Below are 19,268 nucleotides of genomic sequence, written 5' to 3' on the forward strand. Positions count from 1 at the left end.
GGTATGAAGCCACATTGTTATGGTCCAATATAATGCCATTGATCATTGGCTTCAATCGTTCACACAGCAAGCTGGATAGAACTTTATATGCTACGGGATGGAGACTTATTCCTCTATAGTTGGTACATATCGTCTTATATATTTTTGTGCACGGGACACAGGATGCTGAGGTTCCACTCATTGGTCATGCATTCCTCTAGCCAAATTATACTAATCAGCTGGTGCATACTCCTTACCAGCATCTGGCCACCAGTATTGAATAGTTCGGCACCTACTGCTTTATTATTCTTCAATTGATTGATTGCTATTCTGACCTCATCTTGGCTAGATGGTATACACTCTATACCGTCATATATTATTGGTTCTGGGGTATCCTCTTCACCGCCACTATTTGATACCAGAATTTTTTCAAAATGCTCCTTCCAGATCCTCAGCACGCTGTCTGTATCTGTCAACAGGTTTCCTTCTTCATCTCTCCAGGAGAATGTGCCTGCACCAAAGCCTTTGATTTGGTGTTTTACTCGTTGGTAAAATTTTCGAACTTCATTCTGACTCCTGTGCATCTCGATTTGCTCACGCTCACGTTTTCTTGTTTTTTCTTCTTTTTTCTGAAAATACGTTTCTCCTCTCTCCTTTTCTGCCGATAATTCTCCATCGCATTACGTGTTGCTACTTCTGCCGCGTTGCCCTTTACGCTGCGTTTTTCACATCAGTAGCAGGGTTTTCCGAGTGTGGGCAACTAACCCGACGCCTCAACCCAAAAAAAAACCAAAAACCACGCTTCTTGTATGTCGCTGAAAAAATATTCTTTAAAAAATCCACGCCAATCCTCCAAATAATTAGACATTTTTTATATTATTAATTATATTTTATTTAATACAAGTTTAATTACGTTTTCAAAATCATATATTAGTAATATTTATTTTTATTTGTTAAATTCTTAAATCAAAAATAAAAGTATACGACGGTCATTGAGAAAAAATAGGACAACGATATGCTTCTGGCGGGGATGTTTAGCATTTTGCAACCATTTTCAAAAAATTTTGGAATAATTACAAAACAGCACAACAACAAAAAATACTTAATTGCAATTAAAGGCATTTTTATGTATATATCCAGTCGATTTTTTTGATATCATTCATAATTAAGGAAATAAAAGGTGATTATGTTCAAAGTCATCAATTATCAGTCAAACGATTGATCCAGAAGTTGATTTAAAAAATATTTTCCAAAAACTGATTCGAAAATTCTGTTAACTATTATTAGTATCAAGCAAAAGTCCCACATAGAGCATACTACGACGCATTCTAGTTAGGAATTTTGTGGTGTTATCGACTTTTGGCTGTATTGCCGGATCATGAACATCTTGATGGTGTCTATGGTGTATGGGGGAAGTAGTAATGGTGGTGGTGGTCGCAGTGGTCTTGGCATCATCATCAGCACTATTTGGAATACTTCTATTACTGTTGTGGTTATCATTATTATTAACTTTATCGTTGGTGTTTTTGTTACGTCTTCTCCAATAGCAACTACTTCGTCGACTACAATTAAATACTAATAACGGCCATCATGAGCTTGAGGTCATTGCCTCACCCATGCGCCGTTTCTTTTTCTTTTTGGCAGTGAGACTTTCCTGGCCGCTGTCCGTATTCGAGGAGCATGAGTCGTCTTCGCTGTGATTGCCACCATTATCACTATCCGATTCGGAGGATGATGACGAACTGGATGAGGAGGAACTCGAATTACTGGAACTATCCGAGGCGAATCCTGTACTTTGATTTATGTTAATATTTTCCGCCACTTTAGCCAATTCCGGTTCTTTTTCACGTAACACCCTCAACCATTTTCGTGACAATTTAGGACGACCCCTTACTGTTTTATGCCACACAATCGGAAAATTGGTACGACTACAGAAATTTTGTGTTATGGCAATGGTATCATCCAAATTCAGCACCACATGCCACCAACCGCCTGGCACGAAAACTGTCTCTCCAGGCTTTTGTAAAATCTCTACGGGTGCATATTCCTTAGGCCAATCGGCCTGTTTTGTTCGCGGATATATGGTACTAAACCATGTAATGGCTTCGTCTTTTTGTTTACCACCCAGGTGGGAGGGCACCTTTAACAATTCCTTTGGTGTTTGGGTGGGAAAGAGGCACCAACGTTTATGACCACTTATCAAGGCGTTCCATGCACTGGTACCCAAGGGGTCTATATGGATACCCGTCCCCGAACGGGCAGGGCCCATTACAAACCAACGATAAGGAGGACGTCTCTCCTCGCCGCAATACTTGAAGAGGTCATCACGGAAATATTTCGGCACCGTATAATCTTCTAGAAGTTTCCGGCGTCTGTGATGCTCACCGAAACTGCTGTCGAAAATATACAACGGACTATCGTCTCGGGTCGTCTGCATATACTCTATGTAATATTTCATTTTCATCTTCACACTGTACCCCTCGTTGTCTTCGCCGCATTTGAATTTCTGATTACGGTACTTTTTCGCCAAACGTGGTAGGGTCCATTTCTCCAATGCCTGCCAGCCCTTTTGACTGCCCACAATCACCACGGGGAGATATGGCTCCTCAAAACGTCGTATAAATTCCTCACAACTGACCTCATCCTCACTGATCCTTTCCATGTTGTCGTTGACCTTACAGAATGGTTCAAAACGTTCGGGCTCCGCATAGCGCAAAGCAACCCAACCTTCTTTGTCCAATTCTGGCCTTGCTCGTCGCTTAACATCACGCGTCCGCTTACGGGAACGTTTTGGCAATTTAAATTCTTCACTCATCGTATCGGTGGTTAATTGGAATTCCGCAAATTATTTTATTGATTATTTTCTTTTTTCTGTTATTTGATAATGCCAGAATTTCGCGACTATTCTTCCCCGAAAAATTTCACAGCTGCTCTATAAAAAAATAATAAAAAAAATCACGTAGACCTCTAAACAAGGTATATTTAATAAGGTAGCCGCATCGGCCCAGCTGTTGGACAAATAAATGTCAAAAATGTTGTTGTAATGTTGAACCAAAAAATTAAAAAACAAAATTATAAATGAAAATCTCCGAATTTCGAATAGATTTTTTGGCAATACTTTTATTAACATTTTCAACAAGAATTTGTGTAAAAAAATCTTGTCAATCTGTTTGTTTTGGCAAAATATTTTTGACATATCAAAATACAACAACTGATGTTTGTTGTAGAAATTCGCCGATGCGGCTACCTTGTATATCTACCTTGCCTCTAAATGTGACAGAAGGGACGGGACAGTGTTGCCAACATCCACGGAGATATTCGCTAAATGTGTTTCATACACTGAGACAATTTTTATGGTTGGCTGTACTTGGAATGTGCGCACGTTGTACAGAATAGGCGCAGATTTCGCTTTGACGGAGGTACTCAGGAAGTACAATGCCGATATTTTTGTCTTACGATGGCGTAAGTATATCAGATGATTACGCCCTTTTTAATAGCTGCACATGAAACGAGACAATGCTGCGGATTTATTGTTACTAGGAGAATAAAATACCTCGTTTTCAGATTCACTACAGTAGATGAGCGAATTGCTAAAATCCGCATAAAAGCGAACGAGGATTTAGACAAGGCGACAGTTTGTCGTGTGACTTTTTTAACATTCTGCAAGGAAAGGTCAAAGGTCTCTGTACACCAAACAGCATATGTTACTTGCGTACGCCGATGACATCGATATAATGGGTCGAACATTGCGAGCGGTAACAGTCACTATTGAATAAACTGAGAAGGAGTCTGCCAATGTAGGTTTGGCAGTAAATGGCGAGAAGTCCAAGCTGATGGTATTAACGAGCAAGACGTCCAGTAGACTCGGACCAACTATGGAACTTGAGAACTACAGCTTCGTTGTATTTAAAGATGTTATATACCTTGGTACCGCCATAAATAAAAGGAATGACATCAGTTTTCAAAATTCGGAGAAGGATTGTGATGGATTTGAAGCATGGCAAGCAGATGAGACATCTCTTGGGGTGTTTGAGAGAAAAATTCGCCGAATGATCTACGGGCCGATCTGCGAACCATGAGCTTTACAATTTATACGAGGACATTGACATAGTCAGTCCTATTGAGTTGCAGCAGCTAGGCCATGTTGTGCGAATGAATGAGAATGCCTCAGTTCAAAAGGCAAAGCGAGCCTCCCGTATTAGGGAAGGCCACGAATTAGATGGAAAGACCAAGTAAAATACAATATCTCGGAACATGGTATTTCAAATTGGTGGAGATGCGCACAAGAACGACGCACTTGGAAATCTTTTTTAAGCTCGGCTTATGGAATAACCGTTCTGTAACTAAGTAAGTAAGAAGGGAGTCTCTACAGACGTCCTCAAGGAGGTATCTTTTGGTGACTTACAGGACCTTCCGATATACATGCCCGAATTTGTATGTTTTTCACCACGCCATCTATATGTGATATTTGACATTATTCATATACCTTCAGAAAATTAACCCTTGGCAACCCTTATATCATGTGACAACCATTGACAGCCGAAAAAAGAAAAGGGAAAATGATAACATTGGGAAAAGGTAAGTGCAAATGCATTTTCATCTGTTTTCCATTTAAAAAAACTCAATAAATATTCAATAAAAATTTAAACATATCCATTAGATATATCCAATAGTCAATACCGCATTTTGGATCATCGTGTTTTTGTGAATGGAGAAATTGAAAGTTTTCTCACAAATTTCGAAACACAACGCAACGATTCAGAAGTGGAATCATTATTCAAAGTCACCGAGACGGTGGGTGCACTAAAATACGAGCTATCGGATAAATGTATTAATTTGGGAGCGGCACATTTGGGTAATATTACAGCACAGCTGAAGGACCTATTGGGAGAGGTGGAAAATTTAGTTGAGGATTTGCAAAAACCAAAGGTGGTAAGGAGGGAGGGAGAGGCTTTCTGTCAATGTTTGTGAAACTCTAATAAAATGTTTTTTTTTTTTTATATTTTCAGCCAAGTCCCGAAATATTGGAATCCCAGGCACAGCGCAGCAAACGCAAAGAAGATTTCGATTTGGAATTGAAACACAACTACCAAAGAGTGGAAAATTCTTTCGCTGTCAAAGAAGAGGAGATATCGGAATTATATTCCGATTTGCAGTTGAAACTTAAATTGAAGTGAAAACCACACACACACAGAGCATAATAATGGGTACCATTGATACCATCAAAGATCCCCGTATTCGGGTAAAAATATCTACAAAATTACTTGACATTATTAATGAACATCATACACACCTAACGGAAGTACCCAAAAATATTGCAGTCATCTTGAAACCATTGGGAATACGTGTTAACGAAGCCGACACCACCACAACAACAGCAACAAACAAATATTCAGGTGTTGATATCAAATTATTAAATGATATTTTGTCGAACAGTGGTGACAAGGTGACAAGTGAAAATGAAACTGCTGCTGAAAAGACTAAAAAATCTAAAGAAGAAAAATCATCGGATTCGAAATTAAAAGAAATGTATTTGTATTTAAGTGATCTGCGTTGGCTGAGCCAAGCTTTGGGTAAGCTGCGGTCCAAAGGTATCGTTGATGCGTATTTGCATGAGTTATTGGAGACATGTGCATTGGAACTGCCCAAAAATTCTATAATTGAACGGAATCCTGAATTGGAAGCACGTTGCCAGAAATTACGTCAAGAACAACAGAATTTGGAATATCGTAAAATGACCAAGGATGTTGATGCAACGCTGAAACACTATCCCGAGGATACAATTGCCTATCAAGGTATGTATAAGTGAAACGGAATTGGGGTTATGGATTAAAACAAGTCTAGTTTTAAGGCCCGAAAAAAAATTCTTGTGGAAGGTTATATTGTCTGGGGAAGGTAAACAAATCTTTGTAAAATTCGGCCGGGCCCTACACAAGGAAGAAAACATATATTGGTATTATATCAAAACGACGCTTTCAACCCTCCAAATTTGAGGTGGTATATGCCATGTACAGACGAGCGTTGTTCGCTCTCTCATTCGTTGTTCGACCCTTAATTATATTTTATATTTACATTTGTCTTTATTTACTTTGTAATTGAAGCCAAATTACAATTTAATGGCCAATTTATGTATAATTACAAAGAATCCACCTTATATCATAGCTACTCTAAAACAAATTCTTATAAATATAATATAATAAATATTTTAAACAGGTTTAAATCTGCATTACATCATGACTACTCAAATATATCCACTTTTAAACACTAATAAAAAATTGACATCATGGCTACTCAAATTATGAAGTAATTACTTAGCATACAAAAACACCGACTTTTGTACGTTGTTCAATTCGAATCACTCTCTGAATAACCAAGAAATTTGTCCCATCACTAACAATTGAGAGTATCGAAAATAAATTAATTTTGACAGCATGAAAATATTTAAAAAATTTTCAAACTTTTTCAGTAAAATTGAAAATGATGAATGAAAAGTAAAAAATTGTATAGTTTTTATATATGTAGCAGGATGTAAATTTTGTTTTCTACATAATGCATTTCTTTTCCCTTGGTTCTAATTAGCGTACAAAGCAAGAAACAAATGTGGGGCAAAAAAAAAGTTTGAAATAAAAAACTCTGATGACATGAATTATGAATAGTGTTGTATGAACGGGTTAATTCATGTACGTAATTCTGAGAGCGAACTACTTTGTTCGGATGCTCGTCGGAACATGGCAATAGTTATTTGTGTTTATTCCCTGTCGGAACTCGACAACCAACTTTTAACAAATAATATTAGAAGATGTTTTCGAAAACTTCAATATGCTTAAATTTACTTCATGTTTAACTCTGATACCGGGCAGAGACTCTTGGGTGTACGGAAAACTAACACAAATTGCCTTGTTACGTGGACTTGTCTTGGCTAGCGGGAAGGTCGGGACTGAAACTCTTCATTGGGACATATCGGTTGTTGTATAAGCCCAGATTAAAAAAGATGGACAACGTTTAGTTTAGGGCCCCCTCGCGGATCTTTTTGAAATGTTTACCACGTGTAATCCATGGGGTCCTGATTACAATGGTATACTTTTTTCCTTGCGGAAATCGGTATTTCAAAAGTTCCGTTGGGATCCTTGATTTTTCTTATGAAAATACAGTTGTAATCAGGACCCCAAGGACTACATGTAGTAAACATTTCCGATCCTCGAGGAGGGCCCTGCTGTCTCATCTGCTGGCACAAGTACCCATGCTTCAGATCCATACAACAGCACGGGTAGTATCAGCGTCTTGTAGACTATGAGTTTGGTCTGGCAAATTGCTTACTTAGACCATAGTAGGATCTGTTGGTCAACACTATCCTTCTCCGAATTTCTAAACTAATGTCATTAGTTTTATTTATGACGGTACCGAGGTATATAAAATCTGTAACTACCTCGAAGCTGCTTTGACTAGCTTTTCAAGTACCACAGTTGGTCCGAGTCTACTGGACGTCTTGCACGTTGATGCCATTACCTTGGTCTTTTCGCCATTTACTGCCAGACCCACTTTGGCAGTCTCCTTGTCAATGTTCAAAGGTGGTTGTTACGGCTCGCAATGTTCGACCCATGTCATCGGCGTAGGCGAGTAACATGTGTTGTTTGGTGTATAGGTCGCCATTTCTGTTCACATTTTCCTCTCATATGACCTTTTCCAGCAAGATGTTAAAAATGTCAAAACTCCACTATTTGATACCAGAAGCTTTGAAAAATGTTCTTGTCACCATGTTTCCATTTTCATCTCTACAGGAGCATGTGCCTGCACCAAAGCCTTCGGTTTGGTTTTTTACTCGTTGATAAAATTTCCGGACTTCATTCTGACTCCTGTAAAACTCGATTTGCTCTCTCCTTTCCTCCCGATAATTCTCCCTCGCATTACGTGTTGCTACTGTATTCAGTGTTGCCCTATATTCTGCATTTTTCACATCAGTAGCGTTACGACTTGATTATTATTGGGATAAGGAGTGCTTTCGTCAAGCAAGTGGGAAAGATGAGCGGAATAGGCTTCTACTAGCTTTTGAGAAATCCAGGTGGCCTTGTGTATATCGAGATGCTTGAATCTGGTGCTGCTAACTACCATGTTTTTTTGCTGCCGCGAAGTGAATCAATCTCATTGTCGGATTTTTCTTCTAATCACAGCAGAATCTGAACCGATTTTTAACAATGGAGTTCGTACTTGAACCAAATTTCATCTAATTCGGATTATAATAGCGACCTGTATTTAGTTTCGTAGACATACATAGACTTATGGACATGCATAAATCGACTTAGAAAGTGATTCTATCTATATCCTCAAAAGTAATACTCTCAGGGACAAGGCTTGGTCTTTTGGGATCAGCGAAGTGCTCTCCATGTGTCATAAAAATTGTAATTCGCAATTACTTGTTATGTCCTCGTTTAAATGTATTTTTTTATTCAAATATAAAATGAACCTTTACGCATTTTGTTATTACTTCCTTTACGTGTTTCTTTGTATATATAAATAAATAATTGTGGTCCTCTACTTGATACAGAATACATGAATTTGAATTTCAAATTGAATTCCAAAAAAAGAATTATCTAAAAATCATGAATATAATTTTCGGCTATTGGAAATGAAATTTCAATTGGATAGATTGAGTATTGGAAATTTCAACAACAATTTGGGTTTGGTGTTTTGTTATTTTTTGAGATAAATTATAGGAATTGAATTTAACATCAGTTGTTATATTTTGGTCAGCTAGGAAAGATCTATTTCTTATTTATTCGCAAAATTTATATAAACAAAAGTTCGGAGTACTATTTGAAAATTGAGAAATTTCTTGTGTTACCATTTTAAATAAAATTATTTGTTTAACTAAATATTAAAAATTTGTTTTTCTCTTTACAGTGAAAGCGATAAACAGTCAATTGGTTGCCGTGCTGCAATTCATTTTTTCAGTGGCCGCGGGATTTGCTTTTGGCTTCCTTGGTATACAATTAATAGTTGGCAATTTAGATTTTGGCTTACGTTTACTATTGGGTATTATGATCGCTCTTATTATTGCTCTGGCTGAAATCTACTTTTTGGCAAAGAAACTCAATGAATATGACAATACAACGGAAACGGTTAATAAGGCTATACATAAAATGAAAGCCAGCACTACACCGGAAGCGGCCAAAGAAATATTGGAAAAGAAGTTGCATGCAGAATAAGCTTTATACACTCACTAGTCGTCAATATGTGTTTTAAATATATATACAGATGATTTAAATCTTAATACAGACATTTTTTCTTAATACTATATTTTTTTTAAAGTGTTGCATTTGTAGAGAGAGAGAAACTGTATCATCATCAATGATAAAAGAAAGACATTAAATATAGTTTTTTTTCTAATTAAAATTGTATGTTCATACAGTTATTATCTGTAGCTGTTAAGGAAATATATGTATTTCATAACTATGAAATAGAAATAATAAGTGTTAATTTTTTAGGAACAAATAGTTGGTACTTAAATATTTACTTTATGGGGAAATCGTAGAAATTTTTTTAATAAATAAATCTTCGAACAACATTTCTATTTTATGTGGCAACATTTGTATTTTTTGAAGCAAGGGAGAATTCCTTTTTTATGATCTTGGAATTTAATGTAAACTTCAACTTTTATTTAAAAAAATGTACGCATTTTTATATAAAGGATCATACAATTTAAACCATTTTTACATAGATATGACAAATTCCTTCATACCAGTAAATGGTCAACATAACATTTGAAAAATAAAATAACATTTGATAACATCGATAATCTTTTTGCGTACAAAAGCACATTGCTTTAAAAATTACGCACATAACTTATGGCAAATAAATGTGCGATAAACTTACGATTACGTTTTTATCATTTTTTATAATTAATTTTCCTGTGATAAAGATAAATATCAAATGGATATAAGTTTCTAATATATTTCACTGTTGTCTTGAAATATTATTTGAATTCTATTAAAAATCAAATGAATGTTCATCTATTCACTATTCATGTTCATAGTGTTATAGGCCTGTGCCTAAATTTTTTATAACACCATGAAATATATGTTCTTGTTCGGATTTAAATTCTATGTGATGTTGGAAAGACCTTTAAAACCGAACGAGGATTCAGACAAGGTGACAGTTTGTCGTGTGACATTTTCAACATCCTGCTAGAAAAGTTCATACGAGAGGCAAATGTGAACAGAAATGGCACTCTGTAAATCGGATAGTCCGTTCGCATGATATTACAAAACTAATTTTCAGCAAATTTTTGGCCATTTCGTGTGATAGATACGAGAAAGAGTGCACCGGTAAGTTCCATTTGGCATCAAATCGGATATTTCAGACCATATTGAATGGTATGAAATTTAGACACAATGTGCGGGATGTACCGGTAGGGATGGGTATCATCTTTGGATTCGATCTAGGCTATGTAAAATTATAACGGTGAGTAAAGTATTGAATATGTCGGACGACATTATGGTATAGCTCCCATATAACGGAACCCTCAAATATTAGGGATTTTTGACATGTTTTCCAACCAAATTGACTGTAATTTGTATTTTGGCTTATCATTAGGTTACACATCCTATTATTCGGTATTTTAAAGTTTTTAAACAGAATCAATTTTAATTTTGGATTGTGGTGATTATTTACTACCTTCCTACTAAAAATTATTACTATTTGTCCATTTTTTAGGGAAGGCCTCATATGGCAAATATTTCCACTAATTTGGCAGTAATTCAATTTTTCAGATGGTGTCAAATGTACCTACTAAAAATTATCAGCGAAGTCCTATATTACGTTACTACCCGAAGATTCGGTATTATGGCGAGCTTAGTATTATCATTGTCATTAAGTAGAAAATGTACCTACCAAAAATGATCAACAATGACCCATATTTTCGGTACACACATTATTTGGTATTTTGGTCAGGTCTTCTAAAAATTATCAACATTGATCCACTTTTTTGAGAAGCTCCATAACATCCCAAAGTTTGGTATTTTGGTGAGAAAATATTATTCGTTCAAGTTTTCTGGTAGCCCTCATATAATGGTTTCAGGTCTACTATTATTCGATATTTTGGGGGGTTTTGGCATGTTTTTCGACCGAATTCGCTATAATTTGATTTTTTTAGGTTTTCAGGGGGGTTCAAATGAGCCTACTGAAAATTATCAATATTGGTCCACTTTTTATGGACGGTTCATATATATACGCTACAAATTTCGATATTTTTTAAGCTTGAAAACATTTTGTATCCAAATTGAGAGCAATTCATATATTGGATTCACATTGATTATTCGTACAAGTATTCGGGTAACCCCCACATAACGTAACCCCCAATATTCGGTATTTTGAGGGTTTCGTGCACCTGTTCCCACCAAATTAGGTGAAATCTTAAAACCCCGTTCGAAGGCCGGCCACCAAAAAAAAAAAAAAACATTCTATTTAAAAGCAGATTCTGTCATGTAGAAATAACTTCCCTGTGGCAGGTACAGCCACATATCGCACCAATTTGGAAAGGACAAATTGTGTTCTATCATTTGAGTCACGATTGGAGAGGGAACATAATGAGCCTAAGTTCAGCTTTTAAGGAGTTTAAAAAAAAAAAAATAGGTCTAAGCCCAGTTTTTGACTGTATCTCCAAAACGGTTTGAAATTACCCTATCATATAACCACTCAATGGAAAGGTATTTTATAAGCTTTAAAATGATTTATATTAACCGGATTCGTAGAACAGGGTATAACCGGGTACCGGTACTTGAACTTCCGAGTCAAATAACGAGATGGACCCTAAAATTTTACTGAAATTGAAAAAGAGTAAAAAATAAAATTCTTACCTCTATTTTTATGCATTTCAATTCCCAGCGAGTCAGCTTCATTTTTAATACTTTTTATCATTTGATCACGTGTTATTAAAAAAACGTAATTTATACCGAAATTTCGAATATACCGACCGATTCAGATGTGCTTTTAACGTTAAATTCGCGAACATAATTTCACTTTTCTTTTAAAAAAGGAAGTTCGAGAACAATTTCAATATTACGGATTTGAATTTTTTAAATTTTTTTAAATTAATTTTATTCTCACAAACAACATCACATTTTTTTAAAATAAAGATTAACGGAAATTTTTGGAATGAAATCCATAAGCTCTAATTTTTTATAAAAATTAATTTTAAACACTAATTTCTTATTATTTGTTGATTTTTCACAATTTGCGACCAATACTCATTGGGCTATTTTATTAACATTAAAAAAATCACTAAATGCACTTTTATTTTTTATTCTCACTTTTCAATACACTATTTCACTTTTTTTAGAATTTTAATAAATCGAAAATGCTGAAATGAATTTTTCTTTTTTTTCAAAAAATTAAATTTAATTTTTATCACATTTCATATTTTTTTAATTGAAAATTTCCGATAAATACATTTTTATTAAATTTTAGGCGTAGTTGGAGTTCGTTAGAACAGCAAATTTTTTCAAGCATTCAGTTGTTCATACAGTAAGCAATAACTCACATATTCAACACTTCGAACGGATATTTATTTATGATTTACACCAAATTGTATCTTGAACAAACATGCACATTTTTTATTGCGCAGTTATTACGAGCTTGCAATGGAGGGACAGTTTCAACAGCTGCATATTTGGTGTATTTAATTATAAATTATTTAGTACGTGTAATTATGAAATGCGACATTTTTCTTATTCCGGAAATTAAAATGCGTTTCTTCACAATGGATCCTCCCTCATCTTTTTTGTGTTGGGGTAATGCCGTGACCAAGAGCCAGGTCCCCAGGGAACAAGCAACTTTAAGCACACAAAAGTATCCTCGAGCATTTAATTATCGCACACAAAATTTATAAATAACACATTACCGAATATCGCGAATTGTTTTTCAAAATTCCAATTGGATTTCCCGACCGATTCAATTTTCCAATTCACGAAAATCACTGATTTTTCACTGCAATCAACCGTTGACCACAAATTTTAGACGCGAATTAATGCATTTTGGCGGGCAAAATCATACAAATGATGCTTCCTCTTCTTGCTTTTTGTATTGTGAGAGTAACTTTGAGAGAGTAATTGTTTTACATGCCAAAGTCAAACACTAAATATGTTCATTATACGACATTTCTAATTTATTTCTTAGCATTTAATTAATTTAGCACATTTGCAGAATATTAGTTCACATTTTTTAACTTTTAATCATTTTTAGATATACACAATTGTAAACTTTTGTTCCCGACAAAATTTTTGAGCCGTAATTTGTCAATTTTAAAAAGGAGACTGGTAGACAGAGACTCAGGGTTGTATTTTTCGTTGACGCTTGGAGTGTGACTTAAAATGGTTACGTATGGCGAGTGGCAAAATTAACGGAAAACGAATTGCAATATAATGGCGCAATGATAGTATGTTTACATGTATGTCAATGACGTTATTGGAAAATAACCATGGGTCGAACATTACGAGCGGTAACAGCCACCTTTCAACGAATTGAGATGGAGTCTGCCAAAGTGGGACTGGCAGTAAAAGGCGAGAAGACTATGCCATGGTATGTCAATGACAAACTGTGCAACTTGAGAACTATAGCTTTGAGATACACATAAACAAAACTGATAACATACGTTTTGAAATCCGGAGAAGAATAGTGGTGGTCAACCGATGCTACTATGGTCTAAGTAAGCAATTCAGAAAATATGGCCACCTCTCGCCAGACCAAACTCACACTCTACAAGACGCAGATATTACCCCTGCTATTGTATGGATAAGAAGCATGGGTACACTTACGCAAGCAGACGAGGCAGCTCTTGGAGTGTTTGAGAGAAAAATTCGTCGAAAGATCTATTGGCCGATCTGCCTCGATGGTGAATATCGCTGTCGAATGAAACACGAGCTTTACCATTTATTCTAGGACATCGACATATTCAGACGAGCTGCAGCGGGTACGTTCGCTAGGCTATCTTGTGAGAATGTATGAAAATGCCCCAGGTCAAAAGGCATATAAAAGCGAGCCCAGTGATGGTTCACGCAGAAGGGGAAGACCACGAATAAGATGGAAAGATGAAGTGGAAGACAACATTGAATGGGTACTTGCACAGCAGATGAGGCAACTCTTGGAGTGTTTGTGAGAAATATTCTCCGAAAGATCTATGGTCCGATCTGGGTCGACGGTGAATATCGCAGTCAAATGAACCATGAGTTGTATCAGCTATTCTCGGATATTGGCATATCTGAGATATTATTTAGCTGCAGCGATTACGTTGGCTAAATCATGTTGTGAGAATGGCCGAATATGGCAATGTTGTTGAAAAAACTGCGCAAAAGACCGAGCGCCTGGAAATCTTTTTTTTTTAAGCTCGGCGTACCTTAACCCGGCAAAAAGTTCTGATATAAATGCCGTTTTAATCCATTAAAATACTGAATATTGGGAGGTAACGTCATATGGCCTGTTCCCGTACTGCAATAATCTACTATTTTTTAAAACGATAGCGAAATTTCCTTTATGATATCGAAGAAAATAGTAAAATCTAGTAGATTCTTGTAGTACGGGAACAGACCAAATATTGTTAACATTTCGTAGGCAGATCGGATATCCAAGCAGATTCAGTTGAAAAACATGTCTATTACCCCTAAAATATGGATATCCCATTTATTTGTAAAACAATGCTATGTTTACATCACATTTTTATTATAATCCACCATTAAAAATTGTCATTTCATTTCTTTTTTTTTTGTATGCCATATAATTGATGTTTCCAATTGTACACAAACAATGTAAACATAACATAACCAAACAAAAAAAATAACGGCAACAACAAAAACAATAGTTTAGAGTTATATCAATCGACTATAATTCCCATTGGACAAAAGTCGACTTGTATTTCCCTATTTTAGTAAAGTTCTCTGAGATCTGAGAATTCTAGATTTAGATTGCGCAACCTCATTAATAAACTTTGGGGAGAAGAAGCCGATAGGTCGTCCAATTCAATCCAAAAAGAAACCGCTGCAATAAAATGGTGAGTTCCAATAAAAAAGCAAAAAATTAATGCAATTAAATCGAAACGATAATCAAAAACGGACAAGATACAACAAGACAAAGAACAAGGAAGTGATGGTGTTATCAATTCATTTCTGATCTAATATGGAAATTAATCGCAACTATTTTCATTACAGGTAATTCAACGTATTATTTATGCATTTGGTCATCGCACCATGCCATTGTTGGCCAATCCCTGCACAACTCAAGCGATACGCAATATGTCGAGCGAAGTTCTGGCAACCGAATCTTCCGATAAAGGTGAGTGAGTAGTATTTGCATACAACAACAATTAACTCTCTAGCACTGGCCTTTGTTATTTGTTTTTATTATGCATGTTCTGTTCGGTTCGTTCGCAATAACATAATTTGTGGACATTCTTTGCAGGTATGATCATTTTGAACCGTCCCAAAGCCTTGAATGCAATCAATTTGGAAATGGTCCGCAAAATCTATAAACATTTGAAAAAATGCGAAAAAACCAAATCGCTGATGATTATCAAGGGTACCGGCGAAAAGGCCTTCTGTGCCGGCGGAGATGTTCGTGCTGTGGTGGAGGCTGGTCCCACCGAAGAATCGAAAAATTTCTTCCGTGAAGAATACACAACAAATGCCTTGATTGGCAACTATAAAATACCCTATATTGCCTTGATTGATGGCATCACCATGGGTGGTGGTGTTGGTCTTTCGGTACATGGTAAATATCGTGTTGCCACCGAGCGTACACTTTTCGCCATGCCTGAGACGGCCATTGGTTTATTCCCCGATGTTGGTGGTTCATATTTCCTACCCCGTTTGGAGGGTAAAATTGGGCTGTACCTTGGCCTGACCGGTTTTCGTCTAAAGGGTGAAGATGTCCTTAAGGCCGGTATAGCAACACATTTCTGTGAAAGCTCTAAGTTGAGTGATTTGGAATCTGCCTTACTTAACTGTCCCGATGCTGATGAGGTACCAGAAATTCTATCGAAATTCAATACACCCTCAACCAAACCATTTGTGTTGAGTCCACAATTGGATCAGATTAACAAATGTTTCTCCGGGGAAAGTGTTGAAGAAATTGTGGAGAATTTGAAAAAAGATGGCAGTGAATGGGCATCGAAGACATTGCAGGTGAGTTTGCAAACATACACACACATACATTGATAGTGGACTTTGATCACAGAGTAACAAAAACAAAACAATTAAGAACTAACTACTATTTGCTGGGGGGTCGTCTACGTGAGTTTTAGTTTTTTTTTTGTATCCCCTTCTTGAAATTTTCTTTTTTGCAAGCTACTAAAATACCTTATCTATTGCCGGTTTATTTTTATTATGTACTTATCTACTATATTCTGGGTATATATTTGTTTCTTGGTCTATTTTTTCAAATCGCTTTAATCAGTGCTGCTTCTTTCCTTATCGTCCATTATTCGAATTTTTCGCAATGAATTTTTGTTTGCTACTGAAAATCAAGGTTTCCATTTAATTATGTCATTTATATTGGTAATATGATGAGGTGATTAATTTTCAGAATAGTTGATATTGTTGCTAATGTAAACAAATAACACACACATATTGTTTATGTGTTTATATGGAGCTTGTAATAAAACACTCTGTGGAAAAAAATATTCTATTTTTATAAACAAGATTACCAATGCAAATATGCGGGGCCAGAATAATATGTTTTTGTTTACCGGTATAGAAAATAAAAACAACCACATTGTTGTTATTGTTTTTATTTGTTGTTTACATGCAATTTTTAAATGTGTAAGAAAAAAAATCAGATTTGTCAATTCAATTAACCTGCCACCAACACTATCTGCTAATTGTAGTGCAATTGTATTTCAATACTGCATTCTATCTTCACGAGTATAGCGTGATATTTGTTTACGTATTAACATCGTTTCTTGTTTCTTTGTTTATCTTATGATTATGATAAATTGTATTATAATAGGCCATTATAATGGGGTTAGGGGTAAGATTGATATTACTTCTTTGTTAAAAACATGTCAACGAACATTCTTCCTTTTCTTTTTACTACGTCAGAAACAACCAGAGGTTTCTATAATGAAAAAAATACCTAATGTTTTTTTTTTCTTAATTTACTTCTTTAAGTATGCTCCATAATTTATTTGTTTATGTCGGAATTGTTTATTCAAACTTATCACTCGCATTATCTAGGTTGTTGTCTACTGTTTTCTTTTTATCTTCATATTATGATCTTTGAAATTTGTTTGTTTAGCTATATTTAATCTTCAACAATTTACCAAAAAATAAATCATTTTTTTAATATGATTTTGATCTCAAGTGTTAACATCTTAAAAAATGTATGTGACTTTGGTAGCATTAGTAGAGGGTATATTAATTTTGTATTTCCGAAATATTAATTTCCGACCCTATATATATTCTTGATCAGCGTAAAATTCGATGACAAATTTGGCCATGTCTGTCTGTCTGTTGTAATCACTCCAGCCTCTAAACGAATTGAGATATATCGTTAAATTTTAGCATAGAATCGTCTTTTGTCTGTAGGTAGGTTAAGTTTGAGTATGCGCTATATCGGTCCACGCTTAGACATAGCTCCCATATAATGGTAACCCCGAATTTTCGGCATTTTGGGATTCTTGAGCTCTTTCCACTAAAAATTATAAATATAGGTTAATTTTTTCGGGTAGCCCCCAATTTTCGGTATTTTTGGGTTCTTGAACGTGTTTGTCTTTGTAATTTGGTTTTTTTTTTGTAATCGTATATGGTAACAAGCAAAATTATTATTCGCCCACTTTTAGGGGTAGTCTCCATATAACCCCCCTTTTTATATTAAAATAGTTATCTGAATTGTTCCGCGTTTTGGATTGGGTTCTAAGACTTTGTTGTAATCATTCTACCTGCGGGGGATATCGAGATAAAAAATAAGAACGTGAGGTTCGAGAATGAACTATATAAAACCTGTGTTGATGGCCTTAAATAACTGTAACCTCTAAATTGCACTATTTTGGGGACGTTCCATCCTACAATGCGTCGTCAATATCGGTCCACTTTAGGAAAAATATCCATAAACATTTCTGAAAATTAATGTAATTTAATGTATATCGGCAGGCATTCAGGAATCTCCCCCATATAATGATAATTCCTGGAGATAAGAATTGAGATACATAAATAAAATATTGGGTTCGAAATTGACATATATCGGTCATTAAGTAGACATAGCCCTCATATGTACACTATGTAACAAATATTGGTCCCCCTTTAGGCATAGCCTCATATAACTTTACAATCTAAATTTCATTTATTTAAATTGAACATTTTTTATTTACTCTAATATATTTACAGACAATGTCGAAAATGTCACCAACCTCCCTAAAGGTTACCTTCCGTCAATTGGAATTGGGTTCGAAATTATCACTGCCTCAATGTCTAAATATGGAATATCGTATGGTTGTACGTCATTTGGAAAATAGTGATTTCAAGGAAGGTGTACGTGCCCTGCTCATTGACAAGGATCAGAAGCCCCAATGGAATCCCACAACATTGGAAGCTGTTAGCGAAGAACGTGTTCAATCGTTCTTTGCCAAGCTGCCCGATACCGAAGAACTTAAATTGTAAAGAACGAAATACAATATTAGAGACAACGGTTTGCTTGCTTGTGCATTTGTTTGTTCAGCTTTTTTTACAGTTTATTTTTATAATTAATGATAGAATGTGTTGTGACACAGTCGTCCCATTTTTTATTATTTTTTTTCTTAGTTGTAATTATATTTTTTGTCGTCGTTTATAACCTCCAAAAAACACATTCCCTGCAACGCTCGTTATCATTTTTTTGACAACGCATGGCGCCCAATACTTAAAGAAAGTGTTTTTTATTAATTAATTTTTCTTTTTTATTTTTGCGAAATGTTTTTTTAAGCCCGTATTGTATGTAGTTGTATTGTAGTAAGTGTGCGTGTATAGCAATTTCATTTTATTTGAATTAATATTGAACGAGATTTTTCTGTATATTTTTCTGTGTAAAGATTTTTTCTCGTTGTTTTTTTACTCATATTCCGTAAGATAATTTGCTTTTTTTTGCCTTTCATTTTTTGCCACAACAACAATTGATTGATATTATATTACAACAACTAATATTATTGTGTATATTTATTCTTTTTCTCTCACCCCCAACAGAGGAGCCTAAACCAAACGCAAAAGTGTTGGAAAAAAGTGCCAGAATATTAAATGCATTTATTTTTTTACCCATGATTTTATTTGGAACTCTGC

At 35.3% G+C, this 19,268-nt stretch overlaps 4 protein-coding genes across 4 annotated transcripts; 3 read left to right on the plus strand and 1 right to left on the minus strand.

Moving 5' to 3' along the window:
- Nucleotides 1–1,543: 1,543 nt before the first annotated feature.
- Nucleotides 1,544–2,800, minus strand: LOC133323805 (bifunctional arginine demethylase and lysyl-hydroxylase PSR). The gene has a single exon (XM_061532705.1). The coding sequence runs from the start codon at nt 2,792–2,794 to the stop codon at nt 1,568–1,570; it is 1,227 nt and encodes a 408-aa protein (XP_061388689.1). The 5' UTR covers nt 2,795–2,800; the 3' UTR covers nt 1,544–1,567.
- Nucleotides 2,801–4,482: 1,682 nt separating this feature from the next.
- LOC133323807 (biogenesis of lysosome-related organelles complex 1 subunit 5) lies at nt 4,483–5,156 on the plus strand. The gene is made up of 3 exons (XM_061532707.1): nt 4,483–4,557; nt 4,640–4,911; nt 4,989–5,156. Exons 1-3 carry the CDS (start codon nt 4,539–4,541, stop codon nt 5,154–5,156), a joined length of 459 nt encoding a protein of 152 aa, XP_061388691.1. The 5' UTR covers nt 4,483–4,538.
- Nucleotides 5,157–5,182: 26 nt separating this feature from the next.
- Nucleotides 5,183–9,182, plus strand: LOC133323808 (transmembrane protein 199). Its single transcript, XM_061532708.1, has 2 exons — nt 5,183–5,774; nt 8,878–9,182. Exons 1-2 carry the CDS (start codon nt 5,183–5,185, stop codon nt 9,180–9,182), a joined length of 897 nt encoding a protein of 298 aa, XP_061388692.1.
- LOC133323804 (3-hydroxyisobutyryl-CoA hydrolase, mitochondrial) lies at nt 6,328–18,617 on the plus strand. The gene is made up of 5 exons (XM_061532704.1): nt 6,328–6,331; nt 14,997–15,016; nt 15,174–15,297; nt 15,424–16,145; nt 18,345–18,617. Exons 2-5 carry the CDS (start codon nt 15,014–15,016, stop codon nt 18,615–18,617), a joined length of 1,122 nt encoding a protein of 373 aa, XP_061388688.1. The 5' UTR covers nt 6,328–6,331; nt 14,997–15,013.
- The last annotated feature ends 651 nt before the right edge of the window (nt 18,618–19,268 follow it).

Source organism: Musca vetustissima, unplaced genomic scaffold (genome assembly GCF_032173495.1).
Source record: "Musca vetustissima isolate MV318-11 ecotype Yass unplaced genomic scaffold, APGP_CSIRO_Mvet_v1 utg6528, whole genome shotgun sequence".
NCBI lineage: Eukaryota > Metazoa > Arthropoda > Insecta > Diptera > Muscidae > Musca > Musca vetustissima.